The 25,945-nt window shown below is 60.7% G+C and overlaps 2 protein-coding genes across 4 annotated transcripts in view; both read right to left on the bottom strand.

The window, feature by feature from the left end:
- RALGDS (ral guanine nucleotide dissociation stimulator) overlaps positions 1-10,233 on the bottom strand; it is a 46,364-nt gene extending 36,131 nt beyond the window's left edge. Inside the window, exon 1 of the mRNA XM_066366807.1 lies at positions 9,908-10,233. Within this exon, the coding sequence (XP_066222904.1) occupies positions 9,908-9,925 (18 nt within the window). The 5' untranslated portion in view covers positions 9,926-10,233. The remainder of the gene's footprint in view (positions 1-9,907) is intronic.
- A 2,404-nt stretch (positions 10,234-12,637) lies between these two features.
- Positions 12,638-25,297, bottom strand: GBGT1 (globoside alpha-1,3-N-acetylgalactosaminyltransferase 1 (FORS blood group)). 3 transcript variants are annotated; one of them, XM_066366834.1, is made up of 8 exons: positions 25,099-25,297; positions 23,412-23,519; positions 22,638-22,819; positions 21,621-21,686; positions 17,001-17,051; positions 16,881-16,916; positions 16,002-16,136; positions 12,638-14,052 (listed from the first exon to the last, which is right to left on the bottom strand). In XM_066366834.1, the coding sequence occupies exons 3-8, from the start codon at positions 22,715-22,717 to the stop codon at positions 13,368-13,370; spliced, it is 1,053 nt and encodes a 350-aa protein (XP_066222931.1). In that variant the 5' UTR covers positions 22,718-22,819; positions 23,412-23,519; positions 25,099-25,297; the 3' UTR covers positions 12,638-13,367. The 3 variants fall into 3 exon arrangements, with proteins under 3 accessions (XP_066222931.1, XP_066222930.1, XP_066222932.1); XM_066366833.1 differs by lacking the exon at positions 25,099-25,297 and adding an exon at positions 23,908-24,037; XM_066366835.1 differs by lacking the exons at positions 22,638-22,819; positions 25,099-25,297 and having other exon boundaries at positions 23,412-23,692.
- Between the last annotated feature and the right edge of the window lie 648 nt (positions 25,298-25,945).

The raw sequence follows: 25,945 nt of genomic DNA, 5'->3' as shown, positions 1-25,945 counted from the left end.
GCGACCCCAGCCCCCCAGTATTCCTACGATTCACGCGTGTGCCGGTGTGAATGGACAGCATTTCAAGGTCACGAGACATGAGGCAGGTTTGCAGGCAAGCCTGGGGACAGAAGCTCAGAGATGGCGCCAAACTCACCCACAGCCACACGGCGGTCTGGCCGTGAGGCGGGTGCTCCCAACCTTATAAAACAAGAGCCCAGCATGAGTCCATCCTCACGGTGCCCTTCTGCGGGCAGGGGCCACTGCTTTCCGGGCCAGCCGATGGGGCCAGCGCCTCGGGGCCTTGTGGAAGGACAGCTGCTAGAAGGGGGAGACCCTGTCCCCTGCCCCAGTCTGGGGCACCCAGGGAAGCCCCAGGATGGCAGAGCCACAGGAAATGCCAGCTGGGGTGGGGGGAGGGGGGGCAGGCAAAGAGGGCCGTGCTTATTTGGGTCGTTTGGCGAGGTTTGGCGCCACTCCAGGCAGAAGAGTAGCCCAGGGCTGGCTGCTCCTGCTGCTGCTGGCTGGCTTCGTACCAACCCACTGAGTCATACAGGTTACCAAGAAGCCGAGGATCTGCAAACCCAGGCCCTGCCCCAGCCGCTGCCACTGGCACCATGCCCGGAGGGAGCCAGCACTGCCAAGGGCCCCGGCAGGCAGCCGCAGCGAGGACAGCTCCCTGCCCTCTCAGGCCTGCCCCCATATCCGGCTTGGCTCTGGCAAGGAGCCCAACCTCCAACTAGAACAAGGAGCGTGACAGCCACCAGCAGGGGCTCTGCCTTCAAACCCCCAGCCTGCCCCTTGCTGGTTGGGGACCTGGGCAATTACCTCCCTTGCTGAGCTTGTCCTGGGCCTCGCACGCACGGGAGGGCCTCCGTCTCCGAAAGCCCGCCCGGTTAAATCCAATATTGGCCGGAAGCCCTGAGGACGGGCCGTGCAGGGGCTTTGGAGGTGCTGTAACCTTAAGTAGGGTAGGTGAGCTGAGGAAGTAACACAGTAAGGACATCGAGATAATAACTCACCAACTGTGGGACAGCTTCTTGCCCTCCCGCCGCGACCACCCTCCTGGGCTCTCAGCTCCCGGAGAGCCACGGCCACACCTGTCCTGCTTGCCCCACATGTCCGAGTGCCTGAATGACACCTGCCGGCCGGCAGGGAGCTATACTGCTTGCTGATGGGCAGGCGGGCGGCTATCCCACTCACATGTACACACACAGCACGAGTGGAAATGGCACTGGTGTTCTAAGCACGTAAGTCCTTCCCTCTTTTTTTTTTTTACAGACAGAGAGTCAGAAAGAAGGATAGACAGGGACAGACAGACAAGAACAGAGACAGATGAGAAGCATCAATCATTAGTTTTTCGTTGCAACACCTTAGTTGTTCATTGATTGCTTTCTCATATGTGCCTTGACCACGGGCCTTCAGTAGACCAAGTGACCCTTGCTCGAGCCAGCGACCTTGGGTCCAAGCTGGTGAGCTTTGCTCAAGCCAGATGAGCCTGCGCTCAAGCTGGCGACCTCGGGGTCTCAAACCTGGGTCCTCTGCATCCCAGTCCGACGCTCTATCCACTGCGCCACTGCCTGGTCAGGCAGTCTTTCCCTCTTTTTAATTTATTGACTTGAGAGAGAGGGAAACATGAATTTGTTGTTCCACTTATTTATACATTCGCTGGTGGATTCCTGTATGTGCCCTGACCGGGGACTGAACTCGTATCCTCGGTGTGTCGGGACGATACTCTAACCCACTGAGCTACCTGGCCAGGGCCTTCCCTCTTTTTCAAACTGGAAAAGGGAACTCTGCTCCGACATATCTAGTGCGGCCCCCCCGCGCCCTGGGGGCTCTCCACCAATACCTGGATGAACACGTGGACTTGATGTTCCAGATGGTTCCTCCAGCTTCAAAGTTCCTGACTTTGAAAATATTCAGAGTCTAGGACCACACAGTTCCTTCTGGGAAGATCACCAGGAAAGCTTCCTGGAGGAGGTGATGAGGCTGGAGGAGAGCTTGAGGGATGGCAAGGAGGAAGAGCATGGCGCTCTGGCAACCAGCCATGAGAAGTGCGTCCCAGAGAGCGAGGCCAGCAGCGGACATGGGAGGCAGGCCCAGGGCGGGGGCTGGGGCAGGGGCAGGGGCAGCGGGCTTTTTGGGAGGGGCCCAGAAGCCAGTCAGCCCCTGGTCTCAGTGGGGGGAGGCAGGCCGTCAGTTCAGCTCTGGCATCAACCTGGTTTTTTTCTCCTTCCTACATTTGTGTGTTTCCAAGCCTTTGAGTGGGGAATGGGTCTCTGCCCACAGGGTAAGTAGAGGTCGCTTCAGTGCATTTGCACTGGGCTTAGGAGCCCCCCCGGAGAGCGCCCCCAGGGCCCGCTGGGGCTGGGGAGAGGGAGCTGAGCCCCTGTGCCCGGCAGAGCCTGGTCACTTGGGGTTTCAGGGCCAGGGAAGTTGGGACAAACGGGCCCTTGTGATGAGAAGGCTGCCAGCTGTGCCAGGGACACCGCGTGCCCGGCGCCACCGCCCGCCTGTGGGGGCTTAGGGGCTGGGAAGCAAGACTGCGCTTTCAGCGGGGGCCTCCCGAGCTGCCCTGGCCTCCGGGAAGGACTCGGGGCTCCAGCTGGCCCCCGGGAGGCGGCGGGGCCAGTGCCCGTGCCCTCTTTCCCACAGCCTCTCTCCAGCAAGGAAGTTCCCCAGGCCAGGGGCGGCCAGAGCCTTGGGTTCCCAGGGCCCTGGGGCTGAGCGACCCGTTCCGGAGACGCGGCCTTTGTTCCAGGCTCCTGCTACCCACTGCCCTTCTGCCAAACCTTGGCCTTTGCCACGCACAGCACAGGTGGCACACGATGACACAGAGGGTCAGTCCCTCAAAGCTGCACACAGTCACCAGAGGCACGGCGACGCTCCCCAGACACACAGCCCATCCCACAAGCAGGCGTGGGGTGGCACAGACCCCCAGGAGCCTCGGCGGGCCACGATGGTCAGCCCGTGTCCCCAGCACACAGTGTTCCTCAGGGCCTGCCCGGTGCCAGGGCTACGAGAGGGGAAGGCGGGAAGGCAGCGTGTGCTCTGGGCGGGATTTTCCAGTCCCCAGAGTCTGGGAAGGAAACTCCCCTCGAAATCCTCAAGTGTCCAAATCGTCCGCTCTGCGAGGGAGGCAGGCGGCAATGCCAGCTCAGCCCTTCCAGGATGGACAGTTCCCGCTTGCCGGGCCCACAGCTGCCACCTACCTACTTCCCCAGCCACCCAGGGCCTCAGGCCACTCCAGGACAACCAGAGGGTCAAAGGGCACCCCGGCAACTTCCTGCTCGGCACACCCTGTGGAGGGCTCAGGGGTCGGGAACTCTGGCCTCCTCCGGGAGGGAGGCCACCCAGGCGGGGCTCACTGTCTGCCCTGGGAAATCTGCTCAACTTCTCGGGGTTCCCCACCTGGAAGAATGTGGGCTCAGCCCAGGGCCCGCCCTCAGGTCCCCCAAGGCAGTCGAGGCTGCCCCGTCTTCACAGCAGGTGGGCCACACGGCCATCTGCCTTCCACTGAGCGCAACAGACGTTTCCTGCCACCTGCAGAGGGCCTGGCTGTGACAAGTACCAGGTGCTTTGGGAACATTTCACACACCTTGACATCCATGGGTCCCACAGGTGAGGCAACTAAGTAACACATGGAGGAATTAGGAACCTGCCTGTCTGGGCCCTGCAAGCCCACGCCAGGGCCCCCATGCACCCCCAGTTTTCAGTCTCCCCGTTCACCTCTGGACAGTCTCGACCCCCCACCAGGCCCCAGGGGCCAGGGCCCCTCCAGATGGAGAGGACGTCCAGGGACAAAGGCCTGTGGTCAGGAGGGAGTCCCGAAGACACGGGTGGTGCAGGTGCAGAAGTTGCTGGACTCTGGTTGCTCACTGGTCAAGGGCACATTCCTCTCCACCGACCAGCGCTACAGTCAGTCAGGTGGACACACTCAGACTCTCAGGCGGTGTCTACAGAGGCCCCTGTGCCCTGCTCAGGAGAAGCAACTCTGGGTCCCAACCCAGAAGCAGGCAACGGCCTGGGCTGCCCTCCAACCCCAGGGTGGGCTCTACCCCCTCTTAAGATGGGGGTAGATATGAGGAGCCTCATTCTGGTTAATTATGCACCCACTCCCCGGGGAGCAGAGGGTGCATGGGGGCCGCCCTCCCATAGGTCAGCATCTCAGTTTCCTCTGGCAGCTGCCCACCTCCTGCGCCTCCTCCCCTGGCCACCACGGAAGGGGGGCTGGCCTCTTTCCCCTCCTGGGCTGCTCTGCCTAAGGGTTCACCTCCTCCTCGCTCAGGCTCCGTGGGGACACCAGCGCAAACCAAGTAGCTCACAGGCAGGGGCACTGCCCGCAGCTCCCCACCACGGCACCCCTGGAGCCCAGCTCCTCCTCCTCTGGGCCCTTCCGCCCCCATCTTGGGCCACTGTCTGCGCCACCCTTGCCGGCCCCTCCTCCTGCCCCTCCTCCCACCGCTGGCTCCAATGGGGGTCGGCAGGGAAGAGTCAGGCTGGGCAGTGTCCTGGGCAGAAGGAGCCAGGGAGCCTGCCTCAGGCCGCAGACTCAACACGCGGGTCCAGCACAGGGCCAGGCTGCCCCCAGCTTCCTCGCGGCTCCCCCGGGACCGATGCAAGTGCGGAGGCGCAGAGCGGTGGGGTTGTGGCACAAGGTCAAACAGAAAGAATGGTCAAGGTCAGATTACAATCCCGGTTCCCTGAGTGGACCCTGAAACTCTGGGAGGAGGGTCATCAACAGCTCCACCCCCACTGCCCACCCCAGAGAATACCTTCCGGCCACCGGACCTCACACCTTTCTTACCAGCTCCCCAAAGTCCAAATCCCCCCTCTCCCCTCCATTCCACCCCTGGGCGGTTTCCTGTGGTCAGGGGCTCGGGCGCCTCCCTCCCCCCTGACTGGACACAGCCCCCATCCTGTCCTCTGCGGGACACAGGGTCAGCACCCACGAACTAAAGCCGCCCACGGGCCGATTTCCTTTCATCCCCACAGGAACCCAGAGGTGGGCATCTTCCTCAGCTGGGGGGCAGCGAACCTCAGAGGGCTGCACGCTCTAGGGGACCCACGGGGTCACAGGCGCGGAGCCAGGCGGGATACAGACTCAGGTGTCCCCTCCAAAAACAGTGTCCTCAACCGTGAGGCTGCTTACCTCCCCCGGGCCCAGAGCCACCGCCCCCTATTCCAGGGGCTCGACCCACCCCCAGCCACACACTGCCCTGCCATCCTGCCCCCAAGCCCAGGCTGCTCAAGGCTGCAGGGTACAGGGGTACAAAGCCTGCCCCCACCACTGGCTGGCACCTGGTCCCATCCACTGTGCTCTGACTCTGCGTTTTCTCACATTCTACCCTGTCACGGTCACCTGTCACTCAGGTATCCAGGAAATAGCCCCAGTTGCTAGGGGACTGGCTTGGGGCCAGGTGGCTAGTTGGCAGGATGAGGTGATGGGGGGGCTGAGATTTCCCTCAGGAAGGATGCAGGGGGCGGGGTGAGGGTTGATCAGCCCTGAGGTGTAGACGAGGTCCACACACAGGCCGTGGGAAAGTCCCCAGCCCTGAGCCTTCCTGCAGGCAAGTATTTTGGGGTCCTGCAGTTGCCAAGCAACTGCTCTGGGTTGCCATGGGAACTCTCCCTTCTGGGGCTTGTCATTTCTAGGGGAATGCCCTCTCCCCAACTTGGCTGCCCTGGGAGGAGGCTCTGGGGTTAAGCTCCCTCCCCCACCCCCACAGGGACCCACCCAGCTGTGACCCTAAGAGAAAACTTCTCAAGGTTCAAAAGCCTAGAACCTGAGCAAATGCAGACCAAAGCCTAAGCCCTTCATTGGGGGCGGGGGGGGGGGCGAAAGGGGCTCACAGCCCTGTTTACACTGTTTACATCTCCACCCCGCAGTTAACCACCACCGTGGGGCCGGCCCTGACCATTGCAAGCTCACTGTAATTGGAAGGAATCTGGTCCCAGCACCTGTGTCCACCCCTTCCAGGTTTGTCTGCGCCAGGACATGCCACTGCCCCACCAGCCCCGCCACTACCTAGCTGTGGGAGTCCCCTCACCTCCCAATGCCTCAGTTTCCCCACCTGTAAGGATGGCTGTGGCACAGTGAGACACTGCAGCCCACGGCCAGGCGCAGAGAAGGTGCCATGGGCCTGTGGTCAGTGCCAGGTCCCTCCACAGCACAGGAGAGCGGTGTGGCAGTGGCCTGGGAGGTCCCTGAATCCAGGTCCCCGGGCTTCCAGCCCAATGCCTTCTCCACAGGTTCCATTACTGCTGGTCCTGCATCCCTGTTCCTCCTCCTGCTCTACGGCCTCGTCCCCTCAGACCGGAGCCAAGGTGCTCCGCAAAGAGACCCTCCGGAAATATCAATCAACAGACGACCTGCTGTCAAGAGCGGTGGCCGGAACTGGGGAGTTAGAAGCGTGCAGGGGTCACAGTATAAAATGACCTGCACTCCAGGAGGACTCTGCTCCTTCACTGATGCCCGTGGGAGCCCACTCTCCGGTGGGGGGGCCGGGGCCCTCCCCACTTTGTCCAGGACAGGGTGGAACCCCACCAGGTGAACAGGGGGAGCTCGAGCAGCCCCGCCCTCCTTGGGGCAGGGAGTATTTCGGTGGAAGGAACCCCTCCAGCTTCGCCCTGCCCAGAGAGCCAGCCATTCCCCTCCCCCAGCTCCCTGCCGTGTGCCCCCAGCCTGGGGACACACCCCGCCCTGCAGTGACAGGAGAGCTGTCTGGAAACCACAGGTGTAACCATAGCGGCAGGGTCCCTAGGACTGCTGAGAAGGGCCAGCTCAGCTTGCAGGTGAGGGAGGAGGGGCTTCTTGGCGGCCCATCCAAGCCGCCACCCAGTGGCCCCGCCTTCTGACTTCCTTCACAGCGCGTCACCCCCAAAATGACTGTGCTCCTGGTCTGTTTCCAGTTGAGTGTCCTCTCCTGGCAGGAAACTGGAGGAGTAAGACCTTTGTCTCTGCGGGAACCACGCAAAGCAGCGCAGGGGGCGGCCCCAAGGTCACAGCGCCACCTGCTGACGCTGCTCCAAAACATGCCCAGCCCGGGGAGCCAGCTGTCTCTAGGCTCCCCCACCACCCCTACCAACCCCCACCCCACCCCGGGCTCCACTTACACCCACAACCCCCAGCCGCAGGCAAGTCTCAGAGACTGCCTCTGACCCCAGCTGCCCTTCCTGTACCCGCGGGCACCTGCATACCTGGCCTTAAGGGAAAGAATCATTCCAGTGTCCCTGTTCTGGGTTGAATTGTGCCTATCCAACCCCCACCCCAGTCCCAGCCAAAACAAACAAACAAACAAAAGATACGTTGAGGACCTAACTAACCCCGGGCACCTGTGGCTAAGACCTTCTTTGAAAATAGGGTCTTGACAGTGTAATTAAGACTGAGGACACAGGGCATTAGGGAAGGTCCTAATCAGAATCAAATGACTGATCAGAAGAGGGAAAGTTGGACACACAGACACAGAGGGCCGTGTGCAGACAGAAGCAGATTTGGAGCGATGAATCGAGAAGACGAGGAACACTGTGGAAGAGGCAGGGAGGGTCGGCTCCTCGAGCCCTCAGAGAGGCGGGGCGCACCCAACACCCTGACTTGGGATTTCTGCCCTCCAGAACAGAGAGAAAAGAAACCTCTGTTTTTTGAGCCCCCCAGTTTGTGGCACTTGGTTTCGCGGCCCCAGGAAGCTCCTACGACCCCCACTGGACACACCTCCGCAACCCAGGCCAAGTGTAGCCAATCAATGCTCCAGGCACAGCCCCAGGAGAGCTGGCTGACCAGACAGATGGTGACCTGGGGCAGTGAGGGCAGACAGAGTACAGGTGAGTGCTCAAGAGCCCCAATCATCCTCAACGCGGCCGCCCTCGAACCAACCCTGACCACAGGACACCTTCTTCTGGAGCATCTCTCTGCGCCCACCCGCCCAGAGCAGTCCTGCCAATAGCCCAGGACTGATCCTGGGGACAGAAGCCGCCCAGCAGAGCCTCGGTGGTGGAGACCGCAGCCCGGCCTCACAGGAGACCTGGAGGCAGAGGACCCTGTGGAGCCGAGATGGACCCTGGTCCAGAGACGGTGAGGCAGTCAACGCTTGGTCTTCTAAGTGCTAAGTTAGGGCAATGCTGTCACACAGCAGGACAACTAGTCTGTCCCTCCAAGCCGGGTAAGGCCCTGCCCTCCTGGCTCCCTCCCTCCCTCCCTCCTCCCCTGCTCTCTCTGGAGACCCTGGCTCCTTTCTCACAACCTCCCTGGAAAATTCTTTCCTGCCTCCCCACCTTGAGCTCCCCTACCCCACCCCCACATACTGCTCCCAGACGTGTGCAGAACTGGCTCCTCTTGTCCTTCTGGTCACAGCATAAATATCACCCTGGAGGCCTTCAGACCCCACCTAGATCGCGCATCCCTCAGCACCTGCGTCCTTTCCGCACAGCGCGGCTCTCCCCTCCCACCTGGACCTGCTTCTGAGCTCTGCCTTCCTGCCCCTCCAGGCTGTGAGCTCCCGGGAGGACAGGGACCACGTGGGGCCTGTCAACACCGCCCCCAGGCCTAGCGCGGTCCCTGCTCCTGCCTCCGAGCAGCTCACAGTCTGGACATGGAAACTAGTAAGAAATGTGCACGTTGGGCCCGAGGCAGCGGGATGCCCAGAATGACCCCTGCGCGTCCCTTCCCTGCTCCAGCAGCTCCGCTGAGCAGTGGACACAGCCCGCCCTCTGGTGGTCATCCCAAGCATTGCAGCCCCAGGCAAGAAAACCAGGAAACAAAACACACACCTTTGTTTGGATGCGGTCAAGGCAGCCGCTGTCCCTGGCGCCAGAGGGGCAAAGGAACAGGGCTGGCAGGCTCCAGGGGGGATGCCTGGTAGCCCAGAAGCCTCTCTCGCTCCCCTCTTTTTGCCCACTGTCCTGGTGTCCAGTTCATTCCCACGGCCTCCTCACCCCAGCCAGGGCAATAACTGCAGACGCTCTTCCAAAGGAGGACCTCGAGTCTCCATCAAGGATGGTCTTGTCCCTGCCCTTGGGCGAGTGGTCCAGCGCTCTGCCTTCTTCTGCACTACCCAGGTCCCAGGACCCCCAAATCCCTAGGCTGCTCAGCAGGACCTGGAGGGAGCAGAAAGCATTTCCCAAGGACTTGGAGCACAGGGGGTCATGGATGGAGAGCCAGGGTCAGCAGACTCTCCTAGGAGCCTGTGGGAACCTCCGTGCCACTCGGTCGATGCATCCCCACTTACAGAGGAATGGGCTGAGGCCTTCTCTCCTGCAGTCTCTCCACACTAGGGAGAGGGTATTTTCCTAATTCCAGGAGCCCAGAGTAGATGACACAAATCCTCTCCAAGTTGCCCTGAGGATGGCCCCAGCCCAGGCAGACCCCTACGGGCACCCTGGACATCAGTATGGCATCCCCCTCCACCCCCCGCGTATTGCTAGGAGACTAGTTGCTCCTGCCTAATGGCTGGGTTGCCTCCAGCATCTTTCAGCTTTCCCGTGACCTCCGCAGTGTGCTCTCTTCCTCTGAACCCACTCCACGGCCCCCACCTGTGAAGCCAACGTGTGTGTATGTGTCTGTGCCCACGTGGGGATGCCCAGAGGAAAGGGAAAGGGCCCGACAAGGGAGAGAGGTGGACAGGGGTTCTCCAGGATCTTAAGGACTCTCATTCCCAAAGGAAACCCCACGGGGCAGTTGAGGCTGGAACCCTCCCTCTTCCTCCGGACTCTGCCGACCTCGGGGGCCCCGGGCCAGTCCCTGCGTCTCTCCTGGCCTCAGTTTCCCAATTGTACCAGGAGGGGTTGAACGCGGAACTGCGTAAGCGCGCGCTGAGCGTGAAAGCAGCGTCGTGCTCCCTCCCGGCCGGATGGGGTGTGGCGGGGGACAAGCGGTCCTCCCTCCACCCGCGACGCCGGGGAGGGCAGCCAGGCCGGGCGTGGCACTCACCTGGCAATCTACCATCATCCTCAGCCCTGGCTGCGCATCGCCGGCCCCAGAGGGGGCCCGGGACTTGCAGAGGCCGCTCGCCTCGGCCCGCGCGCCGCACAGGGGGGCGCCTGGCTGCGAGGCTCATGGCGCGACCTCCCATCCGCGCCGGGCCCGGGGCTCCGCGGCCCCCGCCGCCAGCGCCGCTCCCATTGTTTGCGCCGCGCCGCCGGCCGCTGGGGCCCAGCCGCTCGGTTCCGCCCGGGCTCCCGGCAGCGGCCGGTGGGCGGGGTCAGCCGCGGACCCGCCCCCGCCCGCCGCAGGTGTGAGGGGCGGGCCCCGCCGCGCGAGCTCGAGAGGCGCACCGGCCTCCCACCCGTGGGTGGACCCGCCGAGGCAGCTGGGCCTGGAAACCACCGCAGGCGCGCACACGGGCACGCGGACAGCGTGTGCACGTGAGCCCCGCCTTGTCGCGGGCGCGCTCAGCGCACGGGGGTCTCCGCGCTCCGCGGAGTCCCGCGAGTCTCCTGCCCTCCCCCCTGCGACGTGCCTCCTCCGACCCCTGGGACCTCGGGCCACCCAAAAGCTAACCTGGCCGAGTCCACCGGGTGTTGGGCCACGTGGGCATAGAGACCTAGAGACACGGGAGTCCGCGCAAATAAACCCCCATCCTTTCGTCCTGGTCCCCGTATGCCACCTGCAGAGGCAGCTCGGTGGATGGCTGGGGTCAGGGGGGCCCGGAAATGGTAGTGGACACTGAGTGGAGGCAGCAAGGTGAGGCCGCCTCTTCCACCCTTCCTCTACGCCTGCCTGCCCTTTCTTCCTGGCAGGACCCCCGCCACGCGGAGCAGCCTGCCCCTGCTGCGGCCCTGGCTGGAGTAAGGGCTGGAGGAGCCCATGGAAGAGGGAGTCCCACCACCGGATGAGCGAGTGTTGGGGGTAGTTACTGTTATTCGGGAGCCGCCCCCCCCCAGCGCTCAGTGCTTTCACCCCACTTTACAGATGAGCAGTGGCCCCAGCACTCAGGGTCACTCCGCGCTGAATGACCAAGTCCAGCCATGAACTGGGGACTCAGAATCATTGCTCTATGCCATCCCAGAGCCCTGTGCTGACCATCAGAGGCCTTGTCCTGTGTTGGGACTCCCTGGCCAGAGAAGGCCTCAGGAGGAGGTGGCCCTGCCTTAGACTTGGGGGGAGGGAGAGCCCCTCCATCACTCCCAGCCCAGCTTTGAGCCAGTGTCTCTCAGAACCAGAGCCTTCCCAGCCTTGGCCCGCACCCCTGGGGACTATGGCTCACCCGGGTCCCCACCCCAGGGCATAGCCCTTTGACACCAGTGACAGGACCAACTCCTGGAACCTAACGAGGATCCAGGGTACTTCCCTAAAAGGAGCTGAGGGCCTGGGCCAGAGACGCTCCGTGGACGAGAAGAACTAAAGGAGGCAGCGGCCCAGCCCGGCCCAGCAGGGAAGTGGGAGTGTGGGCAGACAGTCCCAGCTGCTCCTGTCCGACAGGGTCAGGTCTGAGCTAAGACACCAGTCCTGCCAGGGGAGAGCAGTTCTGGGTTCTGAAGTTTTGTAAACTGCAGGGGTATTTTCTTTTTTAAGATTTCCTGACTTTGCAGAGGGGGACAGCAGAATGAGAAGTATCAGCTCACACTGGCTTCACTTTAGTTGTTCATTGATTGCTTGTCACATGTGCCTTGATCGGGCTAGCCCAGGGTTTCGAACCTGCGACCTCAGTGTTCCAAGCTGATGCTCTCTCCACTGCGCCACCACAGGCCAGGCCAAATTGCAGAGGTGCCTCTTTAAGCAATGGGCACAATGACGAGGGCAAGGCTGGACTCGGGCCGTTTCGGGCACCAGTGCACCCACAGCCTTTGGGGTCAGATAGACCTGGGTTCAAACTCACAGCGGAGCAGGGCCTGCTCCTCCCACACAGCCCTGCTTCACACTTCTGCCTCCCCTGGGGCAGGCCCAGACCGCCCTGGGAAGGGGCTTCCCACTGCGGACACACTGGCCATGGGGCTACCCTGGCCCTTTGTCCAGGAAGCATCCCAGGGCCTCTCCAACCCAGGCTTTCTCCTCACACTGGTCACTCGGTCTGCCTGACCCTTGTGATCACCAGCCAAACCGTACATTGCAGGAAGCGCGGGCTGGGGGCTGGCACACAGCTTTGCCAGGGGTTGCCCAGCAGGTGGGTAGGTGGGTGCTCATCCGAGGTGGCCACAGAGTACACACCTTCCTGCTCTCTTGTCTCTCCATGGCAAAGATGTTGCTGCTCCCGGGATGTGTGTGTGTGTGTGTGTGTGTGTGTGTGAGGGAACACTGGGTCATCAAGCCCCGAACCCACTCCTACCCCAGGGAGACAGAACCACTGTGAGGCTCTGAAGTCCTCTGGGGCCTTGCTGGCCTCACCGGTCCTCTGACCCTAGCCTGCGGCACGCCCACCAGTGGCCTCAGAGGGCTGAGGCTGACCCGGCTGCAGGAGGGCTGGCAGACACATTTGTTATCCGCTCAGGGACTGAGAGCTCTGAGGACTGCTGTTCCTCTCAGCTCAATGGGGGAGTGTGATGTCCAGCAGCATGCTGCACTTGACCGTCTCCCAGAAGAACCAGAGTGATATCCCATCATAGCAGCGGGCACTAGCCCAGGTCTTCCGGAAAAGCACCTTCCCTCCCCTAACCCACAAGGCAACTGCATTTGAGATGCAGGCTGCTGGTATCCCCTATGGCCGGCAGCAGACACTGGATGCACAGGTGGAAAACCCTGGTTAGGGCCTGGCACGTGCCACCTTTATTAAAATCACCCCAACCCTCTTATAGAAGGGGCGGCGAGGGCCAGGGAGGGAGGTCGCCATGGAGGTGGGGGCAGCTGGACAGGAAACCAGAGACAGCCTAGACACAGTCCATTTCACAGGCTCGCCCCGGGGTCCTGCGTGAGGACCTGGCTCCACGTGGTGGACATCAGGGTACTGGGAGTGCTGCAGCCGAAGGGGACCTGGCTGCCTTTCACACCAGTGGCGACAAGTGCAACTCAAAGGGCCACAGGCAACAGAAGGGGGTGAAGGCGGGGATGCTGGCCATGCTCAGGCAGACTGCAGAGCTCGCCCCAAAGGCACGAAGGCGCGTTTGCTGGGGAGCCTGGGGGCCCTGCCCGTTTTCCCACTGGTCCCCCGCCCTCCAGGCCTGGCCCACCTCTTGGGCCACATTCAAGCTCCGCATTCTCCTCATGTGGGCACAGCCCTTGACAGTTCACAGGGGCCCTTCCGCCTCCGCTTGTAGGTTGGATTCTCCTGACAGACAGGAAGGGTGGGTCTTAGCTGAGGCTTAAGAAGTAAGGCACGGACGGGCTGCTGCAAGCTGGGTGCCCGCTGGGGCTGCTGGGTGCCCCTCTGGGCTGAGCTGAGTACCCGCTGGGTACCCTCGGGGGTGAGCTGGCTGCCGGGCTTGGGTCCTCATTCACAGCAGCCCTGGCCCCGCCGTCAGCTCCGCAGCCAGTTGCTGTCCTTGTCCACAGTAGAAAAGCGGACCAGCTTCAGACCAGGTGGCCGGGGCTTCCTGTCATCCCAGAGGTACTCGGGGGACAGCACTTTGGAGGGCTTGTGTGAGATGAAGCGGCAGTTCATGTGGCTCTCCTCCTGCCGGGCTGCCATGATGCCATTGGCCTTGTCCGCCAGGATGGCCATGTGGCAGCCCCTAGTAAACTGGTACACCTTGTCCACCCGCCCCCCAAAGACCGCCCCGCCATAATAGAAGTCCCCCTGGCCGTCTGCCACAAAAGCGGTGGACACATGCCTGCGTTCGTAGGGGAACTGCTGGCGGGGTACAGTGTAGTAGCCCGGGTGGATGGCAGCCACCAGGTCTCCCAGGGTCTCAGGGCCCCAGGGGTTCCGGAACACCATGTCCACATGGACACAGAAGAGGTAGTCCACCTCCCAGTGCGCCCTCTGGGCAATGTGCTGGCTGATGGTCTCCATCCGGCGCAGGGAGATCTCCTCCCAGCGGGAGGGCTTCCGGATGGGGATGACGCTGAGGAGGCGGTCAGGGCCCAGGGGCAGCCGGGGAATGACCGCAGGGTCATCGGTGAAGACGTAGTAGCACACCCGGTAGCCGCGCATGAAGAACCGCTCGGCCGACTCCAGGAATTGCTGGACGAAGCGGGTGTACCTGGTGGTAAGAACCTGTCATCCACCATGGCCTCGGCAGGGCCACTGCTGGGTCCCCACTATGGACTGGCACCCCCTAGGGCATGGGGCCTGGGGTCAGTCTGGCTGGGTCCACCTCTCAGTTCCCCACATCGAGGAGTCACTCAGGTCTGACCCTCGGGGTCCTGGTCGGTCAAATGCCCAGTCAGAGCACTTCCCTCCTAAGACCGTCATAAGAATGACTCTAGGTCCTGGCCGGTTGGCTCAATGGTAGAGCGTCGGCCTGGCGTGCGGGAGTCCTGGGTTCGATTCCCGGCCAGGGCACACAGGAGAAGCGCCCATCTGCTTCTCCACCCCTCCCCCTTTCCTTCCTCTCTGTCTCTCTCTTCCCCTCCCGCAGGGAGGCTCCATTGGAGCAAAGATGGCCCAGGCGCTGGGGATGGCTCCTTGGCCTCTGCCCCAGGCGCTGAAGTGACTCTGGCCTGAGGGGCAGAGCATCGCCCCCTGGTGGGCAGAGCGTCGCCCCCTGGTGGGCGTGCCGGGTGGATCCCAGTCGGGCACATGCGGGAGTCTGTCTGACTGTCTCTCCCCGTTTCCAGCTTCAGAAAAATACAAAAAAAAAAAAAAAGAATGACTCTAAGTAGGGCAATGACTAGTATGCTCCCAGACCGACCTAACTTTTACTGAGCACTTACTAAGTGCCAGGCAGGGTTGGAAAGGGTTCTGCCATGATCCCATTTCATAGGCAGAGACACTGCAGCTGGGACAAGAAGCAGGTCTGGCTGCATCGGGGAAGGTGGGTGGTGCAGGGTGTGAGAGGCCAGGTGGGCCATTTATCATCTGGCCAGCACTTAAGGCCTTAGGCCCCATCATGGTCCCTCTCTCAAGAGTCCTAGAAAGGACTCAGGGAAGCTACCAGGTGGTGGCTCCCATAGGAAGGGGGGGGGGCAGGTCAGGGAGGAGAGAGGAAACAGGAGAAACCCAGAGAGCAGGAGGCACAGGGAGAGGGGGAGACGGTCCTGAGGGTGAGGCCAGCTCAGCAGGGGTCTCTGGACCTGCTGGCGGCCTGACCATGGACTCCCATTTTTAAAAATGTTTTTTTTGTTTTTTTTTTTTGTATTTTTCTGAAGCTGGAAACGGGGGGAGACAGTCAGACAGACTCCTGCATGCACCCCACCGGGATCCACCCGGCACGCCCACCAGGGGCGACGCTCTGCCCACCAGGGGGCGATGCTCTGCCCCTCCGGGGCGTCGCTCTGCAGGGACCAGAGCCACTCTAGCGCCTGGGGCAGAGGCCAAGGAGCCATCCCCAGCGCCCGGGCCATCTTTGCTCCAATGGAGCCTTGGCTGCGGGAGGGGAAGAGAGAGACAGAGAGGAAGGGGGGGGGGGTGGAGAAGCAAATGGGCGTTTCTCCTATGTGCCCTGGCCGGGAATCAAACCCGGGTCCCCCACGTGCCAGGCCAACGCTCTACTGCTAAGCCAACCGGCCAGGGCCAAAAATGTATTGATTTTAGAGAGAGGCAGGGAGAAAGAGAAACAGCGACCTCAGTCTGTTCCTGCCTGGGGAATTGAGCCCACAACCTTTGCATTTCAGGACAACGCTCTAACCAGCTTAGCTGTCCAGCCAGAGCCGGACCCCATGTATGCGAGGTGTTCTGTGTGTGTGTGGGGGGGTTCTGCTCCTTCATACCTGCCTGGACTGTTCAGGGAGGCAGAGGGCTGGTCCCCTGACACAGGCTCCTGCTGGTCCCCCGCCTGGGCTTCCTCCCCCGCCCCTTCCATGCCGGGGCCAGACCCCCTTCCTCCCACCCAGCACAGTCTCCTCTCCACCTTTCCCCTGGGCAGCGCCGGGTTCAAGGCCTCCCCGGTGCCCGGGCGGGGGGCTGCGTCCAGGTCCTGCCTCGCCCCAGGCTGAGTTCCGGGGGCTCAGAGAGAACCGGCCCACCCCCGCCCGCCCGGGGGCTACTCACCTCCCCACAGCGAACACCGTGAGCCCCACGGTCAGGTTCCGCGGCTGGTAGATGTGCTGCAGGAGCTCCCGGTCGAAGGTTCCCTCGGAGACGATGGGCGCCAACCAGGGCGTAAGCGTCAGCAGCTCCGTGGGCCTGGCGGCGGGGGAGGCGCGGGGGGGCTGGGACCCTAACGTGATCGCCTGGGGCTCACCCTGGCCCTGCCCCCCCCCTTCCCCACGCTGTGTGACCCCGGGCAGCTTCGTCCCTGTCCCCAGGGTGGTCTGCTCAGGTAGCTAATGCACCAGCACGCCAGCAGGCTCCGGCTCCGCCCCAGGGAACAGGGCTATCAGTCACCGTCATTAATGACAGCGCAGCACCCGCCCTGCTCTGCAGTGGGCACAACGCTCCACACACAGTGCACGAACCCCATCCCACCTGGTCCTCCAACCTCCTCTGAGGTGAGGGTTACTATCCCTCTGTACAGAAAAAGCTCGGAGCAGTTGGGCACCCCGCCCAAGGGTCACACAACTAGCGACAGAGCTGGACTGGAACCCAGGCCCCCGTCTACCTGAACGCCGAGGCCACCCGGCACCCCCGCCGCCTTGACGTGTCAGTCAGAGCCCTGTCCCTGCGCCTGGCGCCCAGGTCTCTCCGGGTGCACCCAGGCCCCCGTCTACCTGAACGCCGAGGCCACCCGGCACCCCCGCCGCCTCGACGTGTCAGAGCCCTGTCCCTGCGCCTGGCGCCCAGGTCTCTCCGGGTGCACCCAGGCCCCCGTCTACCTGAACGCCGAGGCCACCCGGCACCCCCGCCGCCTCGACGTGTCAGTCAGAGCCCTGTCCCTGCACCTGGCGCCCAGGTCTCTCCGGGTGCACCCAGGCCCCCGTCAGCACCTACCTCTGCTCCAGCAGCATGGGCTGAGGGTACCGTGACCTGCAACCGAGAGGGGCCAGTGCTGAGGGAGGGGGCGGCCGCCTCCCCGGGCCCACAAGGAGGGAGGTGGCAGAGTCTGCTCACCGCGTCACGGGCTGGAACGGCTTCTCCCCCCTGTACTGCAGCTTCATGTTGCTGGTGGGCAGAGGCGAGAGAGAGCCGTGAGTGCTGGGCAGTGGCAGAAGGAAGGCAGCTGGGACGAGCCCAGCACCCCACGAGGCCGGCCACCCCAGTTCCATGCAGACTCTGCGACCTGTTCCCCCTGCTCTGCCCGGGCTGGGCTCCTACAGGAGCATCTGTCCAGGGCACCGAGTGGCAGGTGGTCGGTCCCCAGAGCCGATGCTCTCAGGCCTGCCCCTCTGGAGGAGCCCAGCGCCGGGCAGGAGGGTGGAGAAGCCAAGGACCGGTGAGCCCACTTCTGCAGGTTCCTAGCCTGGGGACCTGGGGAGTTACTTAACCTGAGCCCACGGGGAGCTCAGTGGTCAGACCCAGGCACGCCCACACAGGTCAAAATGCTGTGAACGGGCCCTGGCCGGTTGGCTCAGCGGTAGAGCGTCGGCCTGGCATGCGGGGGACCTGGGTTCGATTCCCGGCCAGGGCACATAGGAGAAGCGCCCATTTGCTTCTCCATTCCCCCCCCCTTCCTCTCTGTCTCTCTCTTCCCCTCCTGCAGCCAAGGCTCCATTGGAGCAAAGATGGCCCAGGCGCTGGGGATGGCTCCTTGGCCTCTGCCCCAGGCGCTAGAGTGGCTCTGGTCGCAACAGAGCGACGCCCCAGAGGGGCAGAGCATCGCCCCTGGTGGGCGTGCCGGGTGGATCCCGGTCGGGCACATGCGGGAGTCTGTCTGACTGTCTCTCCCCGTTTCCAGCTTCAGAAAAAATACAAAAAAAAAAAAATGCTGTGAACGTATATTGTAGACATGGTTATCACCTGCACTGGCTGACTCTATGTGAAGGTTACCCCAGGTAATGGGTGGGCCCAGTACAATCAGTTGAAAGGCTTTCAGAGCCGAACTGAAGTTTCCCTGAAGAAGAAGTCCCAGTGGGCTCAGCTCCTGCCCAAGAGGTGCAGCCGCTCTTCCTGCTGGCCTGCCCCACGCTCAGACGGCAGAGCCACCCCCACAATCAAGCACGCCCTATATCTATCTATCTATCTATCTATCTATCCACCTACTTCTGTGTCTCGCTTCCCCTTCCCTCACTCCTGCTGGTTCTGTTTCTTTAGGAGAACCCTGGCTGCGACACTCCTTTTTCCTCCTCTGTAAAATGGGTCCCCATCCTTAACCCCGAGAGCTGCCGTGAATGGAACAAGGGCCCTGAGTCAGGGGCTCTCGGCCCACACCCAGCAGCCTGCATGGCCAGCCTCCGCTCGCATGTGGACGCAGGGAGGGGTCCGCGAGGAAGGAGGTGGCAGGTCGCACAGAGTCCCCGGCCCTGCCGCCTTCCGGCCCAGGGACGTGGGGCTAGACATCCGACTCCTCTGGGGCTTTGGTTCCCTTCCCCTTAAAAAATGAGAGACAATGAAATCTCCTGCAAAGAGCTGTTCCCAAGGGGGTAGAGGTGAGGCCCAGAGGAGAGACAGGGCTGCCCAAGGCCACCCAGGGAGCCAGCTCCGGGACGGGCCTGGTGTACGGCTCACACCAGCTGAGGACACGGCGTCTGCCATTCATTTGGGAATTTTCAGCATGTCCTCTAGGATGGCACGGGCTTGAGCCTCCTTCAGTTTTCCTACCTTGTTTAGTTCATGCTTTTTTTCGCGCGTGTGGTAAAATAGACGTAGCACAGACTGACCGTGTGAACCGATTTTAGGTACCCAGCTCGGCAGTGTTAAGGACACTCCACTGTTGTGTGGCCATCACCACCGCCCGCCTCCAGAACGTTCCCATCCATCTTCCCAAACGGAAGCTCTGTCCCCGTGAAACACTCACGTCCTTCCCTCTCCCGCGGCCCCTGGTAGCTACATTTCTCCCCGTGTCTCTATGAATTTGACCAGTCTAGGAATCTCCCGTAAGTACAGTCACACAGGGTTTGTCCTGCGACCTGTCTGCACCCTGGAATCAACAATTTTAAAAAGTGAGTCCGTCAGAGTGGCCCTCTGCTCTCGTGTCATGCAAACAAGCAGGTGCCTGCGCAGAAAGTGAGGGGACCCTGCCAAGGCAGTCAGCAGGGACGATGCTGACACCAGCCAGCCCAGGGTTCCCCGCTTTCCTGGCAGTGGTCTCTCCCAGCTCCCCACAAAGCCAGCCAGCTCCAGCTGCCTCAAAGAGTCCGATGTAACACACCAAAGCCAGACGGGCCCTGGCCAAAAGGAACTCCACATGTCATAGCCTTTGATGGTACTGCAACTCCACGTCCAGAAGAGGAGGAAAGATGTGCTCAGTGAAACCAAACAAAACCCTCCAACTTCAATCTATGAAAAAAAAGGCCCTGGCCAGTTGGCTCAGTGGTAGAGCGTCAGCCCAGCATGTGGAAGTACCAGGTTCGGTTCCCGGTCAGGGCACACAGGAGAAGCGCCCATCTGCTTCTCCACCCTTCCCCCTCTCCTTTCTCTCTGTCTCTCTTCCCTTCCCGCAGCCAGGGCTCCATTGGAGCAAAGTTGGCCCAGGTGCTGAGGATGGCTCCATGGCCTCCGCCTCAGGTGCTAGAATGGCTCCGGTTGCAACGGAGCAACACCCCAGAGGGGCAGAGCATCGCCCCCTGGTGGGCATGCCAGGTGGATCCTGGTTGGGCGCATGCGGGAGTCTGTCTGACTGCCTCCCCGCTTCTCACTTTGGGGGAAAAAAAACAAAAAAAACTAATTTAGAACACTGGAAAATTGGAAACAACCCAAATGCCTGAAGTTGTTTGTGGGAAAGGTGGGGAAGGACTTCAAAAATTCTGACCCAGCCCCTAGGGGAAATAAAACGATGGTGACTACAAAGAGTAAGGACACAGGCTGAAAAAAAAATGCCATTTCTGGGGAACAGGATAAAAATCACAAAAACAGCCCTGGCCAGAGAGCTCAGTGGGTTAGGCACCATCCTGAAGCACAGAGATGGCCAATTCAATCCCCGGTCAGGGCACGTACTGGAACAGATCAATGTTCTTGTCTCTCTATCCCTTCCCCTCTCTCTAAAATCAATAGAAATAAACAAACAAAAAAATCACAAAAAACATTAAGATCACAACTATCTTCAATAGCAAGTCGCCTCTCTGCTTTTAGAAGCAAGCAGATGCACAATTTGTTCATTTAGACAATGCAGGCCCTAGCTGGTGGCTCAGTGGATAGAGCATCAGCCCAGAGTGTAGACGTCCTGGGTTCAATTCCCGATCAGGGCACACAAGTGAAGCGACCATCTGCTTCTCCCTCCCTCTCTCTCTCTCCTTTCCCTCATTTCTTCCTGCAGCCAGTGGCTCAATTGGTTCGAGTGCAGACTAGCATCAGCCTCAGGTGCTAAAAATAGCTTGGTACTCAAGCATCAGCCCCAGATGGGGTTGCCTGGTGGAACCCAGTTGGGGTGCATGTGGGAGTCTACTTCATCTCCCCTCCTCTTACCTAAAAAAATAAAATATTTTAAAAAGAAAGAAAATGTAGCAACCAACAAGCTGACAACAAACTTTGGGACTGGAACAAATTTCAGACCACTGGGACCAAAGACAGTTTCTTTTTTTTTTTCTCTTTGCAGCTTCCTAAGTTGCTATTACTCTATGTTTTTATAGTAATAAGGCACGCCTTGCTAATCAGTCTATGATCCAGATGTTGAACTCTGCTTTAGCTGCCACAGAACACAGAGGACGGTGGGGCCGGATGCCCCCGGAGGCTTTCACAAGCCATTTCTTCACTCTCAACTGTCAAAACATCAAATGCGTTCTGTTCTTTGAATCCACATAGAACACAGAGTTTAGCAAGATGGTCAAATCCTGAAAGTACTCTTTCCTGAGCACCCCCTCTGTGTCAGGTGCCCCCCCCCAGCCTATGCAGACGCCATTGCACTCCCCGATCCCAGTAGCCCGGGAGGGGCACCTCTACCACCCCATCTCACAGATGCAGCAAGCGAGGCTCGGAGCTATGCAGCACGCTCTAAGTCTCACTGTGGAGAGGGTGTTGCAAGGACCCCAGAAGACCGGAAAAGGGCAGCCCAGAAATTACCCAGACACCCCTCATACTGATCGTGAGCTCTGGACCTAAGAAACCGCAGACAAGGCCCTGGCCAGTTGGCTCAGTGGTAGAGCGTCGGCCTGGCGTGCAGGAGTCCTGGGTTCGATTCCCGGCCAGGGCACACAGGAGAAGCGCCCATCTGCTTCTCCACCCCTCCCCCTCTCCTTCCTCTCTGTCTCTCTCTTCCCCTGCCGCAGTCAAGGCTCCACTGGAGCAAAGTTGGCCCAGGCGCTGAGGATGGCTCCATGGCCTCTGCCTCAGGCGCTAGGATGGCTCTGGTTGCAGTAGAGCAACGCCCCAGATGGGCAGAGCATCGCCCCATCTGGTCGCAACGGGAGCAACGCCCTGGATGGGAAGAGCATCGCCCCCTGGTGGGTGTGTCGGGTGGATCCCGGTCGGGCACATGCAGAAGTCTGTCTGACTGTCTCCCTGTTTCCAACTTCAGAAAAATACAAAAAAAAAAAAAAGAATCCGCAGACAAAGTGTCCTTAAAGGCTCTCCCATCTCCCCCACACCGTGCAGCCCACAGCCCCCCCCCCCCTCCCGGTTCCCCAGCCCCATACTTACAAGATCTCTGGGCAGGGGAGATAATAGGGGACATAGGAGAATGGCAGCCAGTTCTCGACATACACCCTGGAAGGGAAAACACCTGCTGATTCAACCGCCAGCCCAGAGGCTGAAAACCCAGTCGGTTCCCCGTTATTGAGAGTGAGGACCCCAGTGGTGCATCTGCGGTCCCCTGATCACTCCTTAAGTCGGGCTGACCTCAGAGGACCAAGCCTCTGGGTCTTCTGGCCGGCAGTCATTAGTCATCTGTGAAGTCACTCATTCTCGGGACAGGAACGCTCTTGACTCCAGGCCTGTACAGAAGAGGGTGTGTGTGTGTGTGTGTGTGTGTGTGTGTGTAAGTCACTCATTCCCGGGACAGGAATGCTCTTGACTCCAGGCCTGTACAGAAGAGGAGTGTGTGTGTGTGTGTGTGTGTGTGTGTGTGTGTGTGTGTAAGTCACTCATTCCCGGGACAGGAATGCTCTTGACTCCAGGCCTGTACAGAAGAGGGGTGTGTGTGTGTGTGTGTGTGTGTGTGTGTGTGTGTGTGTGTAAGTCACTCATTCCCGGGACAGGAATGCTCTTGACTCCAGGCCTGTACAGAAGAGGGGTGTGTGTGTGTGTGTGTGTGTGTAAGTCACTCATTCCCAGGACAGGAACGCTCTTGACTCCAGGCCTGTACAGAAGAGGGTGTGTGTGTGTGTGTGTGTGTGTGTGTGTGTGTGTGTGTGTGTGTGTGTTTGTGTGGCAGCCCCAGAAACTTCACAGAAGGATCACACAAGGTGACTCTGGGAGCATGAAGAGGAGCTCCCTCAACCAGTCTCAGAAGGATGGTCAAGGCAGAGGGCAGAGCAAGTGCAAAGGCCAGGAGGTCAGTCCTAGGCAACATTCAGAAGCCTAGTTTGGTCTAACTGGACTTGGGGTTGAGGAACAGGTATGCCAGGAGAGCACACCTCTGAAGCGGTCAGGTTGGAGGGTTGAGATGCCAGGAGAGGAGTCTGAGGTGGGGCTGGAGGCTCCATGGGGCATGCTCACCACAAAATGTAGAAGGCCATGCCCACCAGCAGGCAGAACCCCAGGCCCAGGGCCAGTTTGCTGGGGCAGTGGCAGCGCATGGTTGGTGTGTACAGCACCTGAGCCTGGGCACCTGAGGGTGGGCGTGCCTTGGTGAATCAGCCCTCCGCTCTCAGAGGAGCCTGTGTCGGTGCAGGGGACACCTGCAAAGAAATGCTCCTTATCTAGAGGGCAGTGGCCCCATCCCTGCGGACCTGCCCTGCCCTGAGCGGTCCCACCAGGGGAATGTGGACCCCAGGCCCAACTCTTGCGACTCTGGGAGCCAGCTCTCACTAGCTCAGCGCTCAGCGGAAGCCTGCCGCTGCCTCGGAACAGGCACTCGGGCCAGCCCTCTGACCCCCAAATCGGGCTCTCAGGTCTTCCTCCTAGTTTCTTGCACCGTGGTGAGTAGAGCGTCCCTGGACTCCGGCACAGGCGCGGGGCGGGGCGTTTGGGCGGAGCTTGGAGAAGGATTCCCAAAGGCCACCGTGAGGCCAATTCAACTCAAGCCCAGAGCCTGCACGGTCCCGACATCGCCAAGATTCCCGGGACAGGGCGGGGGTGGGGTGAGGGGGGGGGGGACGAGGGGTGGGCGGCAGCGCATTTCTCTGGGAGGCGAGGCCTGGTCACTCCAGGGCACCGTGGGAACGCGCTCCAGCTCTCGCTGGCTCTCCTGTCCCCACCACAGCCTCGGGGATCTCCCTGGACAAAGGGGGCTGGACTGAGGGCACGGCGAGAAGAAAGGACAATACGCACCGCCCCTGAGGATGACGTATAAGGAAGGAGGTCTGTAAAGCGCTTGTCTAGGTCCGGGTAACGGCGAGCACTGGACACAGGAGAGCCCGGCGGGGGTCCGCCCGAGGTCTGAGAAAGAGAGATCCCGGAGCTGGCGTTTCGGCGGCCCCTGGCAAGGCCGCTTCCTCTTCCTCACTCTGCGGGCCGCGGTTTCCCCACCCGGGCCAGGGCGCGCAGCGTCCTCCTCCAAGCCCCCGCATCGACTTCGGCTCCGCTAGACCCTGCCTCCCGCGGGGCCCGAGACGCCCGGGCCGCTCAGCCCACGCAGAGCCAGGCCTGAGCCCCGTCCACCTCAGCCCGGGGTCCGCACCCAGGAACGTGGGGCCGCGGCGCGCCCCTCGACTCCCGCCTGTCGGTGCGGGCTCCGGGCTCGGGGCGCTGCTCCTCCGCCCTGGCGTGGCGCGGGAACAAAGTGGGGCGCAGGGAGCGCAACTGTCCCTGCGGGGTGCAGACTCACCCCCTGCGGCCAAACTCGCGTTAGGATGGAAGGAGGGGCGCGCCCCGACGCGGAGACCAGGGACTCGGTTCGCCAGTGTCCCGCGTTACCTCGTGGCTGCGCAGCGCCTCGTTAAGAGCGTGGATTGGGCCTGACGGAAGTCGGGTGCCGGGGGCGGGGCACGGTGGGTCTCGGAGTTGGCGATACGAGCCGCTAGCCCCGCCCAGTGACCGAGCCCCCTCCCACCGGCCCCGCGTCCCTCCCACTGGCCGCAGGCCCTGTCCCTAGAAGGCTCTGCGCTCCACTAGCCTCTGATCTTGAACAAAGCAGGCCCAGGCCCGGGCGAGAAGCGCGGGTTCGGGAACTTGGTGCCATGGCTGAGACGTCAGAGAAACGACTTGGGGGAAAAACTTGAACGTCTTTAGAAGGCCATCAAAACCATCGCAGGACATACCAGCCGGACATCGCACTGATTTTCACTTTAGGATCATATTCCTCCTTTGCTCAGGACCTCTGAGCCTGGCACCTGGCCTGGGTGACCAGGAGCGGCTCCCGGAATCTCCTGGCGCCTTTCTTTCCTCCCCAGTAAACAGGGTTGACCATACCCTCCTCCCAGGGCCTGTCAGGTAGCATTGACCCTTGTTCACACCCAAATCCCTGGAGCCTCCCCCAGGGTAGGCCACCCGCATGGGCTGGAGGGCCGTGAGGCAGAGGCCTCTCTGCTGAGGTGTGGAGCAGGGGCGAGCATACAGGGGAACGAAAAGGGAGGTGCCCTGATGCCCAGAAGGTAGCAGTAAGGAGCGGGTTGTGGCAAGGAGAAACCAGGTGCACAGAACTGGCACGGAGGACAGAACAGCTGAGACTGTAGGGTCACAGTGACTCAAACCCAGGTCTGCCTGGCACTGGGGTGCAGCCTCCCAGGTCCCCCAAAGGGAGGTGTTGCCTGGATCCTTGGGGTTTTCCCTCCAGGACGGCTGGGTCCTTGAAGGCAGGGCCTGTTTCTTGGGAATCTGCAGCTGCCTGGCAGAGGCCTGGAGAGCTGGTGATGTCACCAGGAATAAATACGCTGCATTACTGATTTATCGAAAGGAGTCTGACTAGCCATGAAATAGAGCCAAATAAGAACGCACTGACAAAGTAAGCTGACGACAGGGTTCCCGTAAATGTTAAGTCCAATTTGAAAAGACAGAAAACCCAAGAACTATCGCTCACCTCTTAACCTGGTTCCCTGACATAGTTTTAAGTTTGTTTTACTGAGATGAAGAGAGACGGAGTCTGGCAGGCACTTAGACCTGAGCAGAGCAAGGAGAACGGCCAGGCACAGAAGGCCACCAGGACGGAAAGCTCCAGGTGCCTAGCAACTGGCAAAACTGGGAAACAAGAATTTCACCTTCCAGGGTGACCTCCCCCCCCCCCAGCTGGTCCTGCGGTTTAGACTCCCTGATTTCTTTTTTTTTTCTTTAAAGACTTTATTTTTTCCTTTTTTTTTTCAGAGAAGGGGGGGAGGAGCAGTAAGCATCAACTCCCATATGTGCCTTGACCGGGGAAGCCCAGGATTTCGAACCGGCGACCTCAGTGAGGAGCCACTGAGCCATTTCACATGCAGATGTTGTAAAGTACCAAAAGGCTACAGAATTAATATTAATATTTTAGGAGGCTTGGAGAACATTTTATTAATTTGGGTTAAGGTGTGCAGAGAAATTGTGAGAATAGTCTCTGTACTGTGTGATTGGCATAACCAGGATGGCTCTTGCCATTGTATTGCAAATGAAAAGGGAAGGAAAGCATAGATTCCCTGACATTCCACCACACCTGTGGGGAAAGGAGTGAATGGCTAGCCAGGTGCAGGAAGGGAAAAGCCAAAATAAACCTTTTCTTATAACTATGAGCCATTTGCGGGCATTTGTCCCCACCGAAACTACCTCTCTTATGTAAATGGATGTGGTTAATACGTCTGACTCTGGACAGAGAGATGGCGGATGAACACTAGAAAATATAGGAAGGCCTTTTAATATGTAAAGAGATATCTTTCTACCATTGTGTTGGCTTGTAAATTTTG

This window comes from Saccopteryx leptura, chromosome 2, assembly GCF_036850995.1.
Source record: "Saccopteryx leptura isolate mSacLep1 chromosome 2, mSacLep1_pri_phased_curated, whole genome shotgun sequence".
In the NCBI taxonomy this organism is placed as follows: domain Eukaryota; kingdom Metazoa; phylum Chordata; class Mammalia; order Chiroptera; family Emballonuridae; genus Saccopteryx; species Saccopteryx leptura.
The sequence above is the reverse complement of the archived record's forward strand: the minus strand, read 5'-3'. Positions and strand labels throughout refer to the sequence as shown.

Coding starts and splice junctions, on each gene's coding strand:
- GBGT1 (XM_066366834.1), bottom strand. CDS start 22,717: ATGCGCTGCCACTGCCCCAGCAAACTGGCCCTGGGCCTGGGGTTCTGC. Junction 21,687..22,637: donor ATGGCCTTCTACATTTTGTG/GTGAGCATGCCC, acceptor TTTCCCTTCCAG/GGTGTATGTCGAGAACTGGC. Junction 16,137..16,880: donor CCCATGCTGCTGGAGCAGAG/GTAGGTGCTGAC, acceptor CCCCGCCGCCAG/GCCCACGGAGCTGCTGACGC.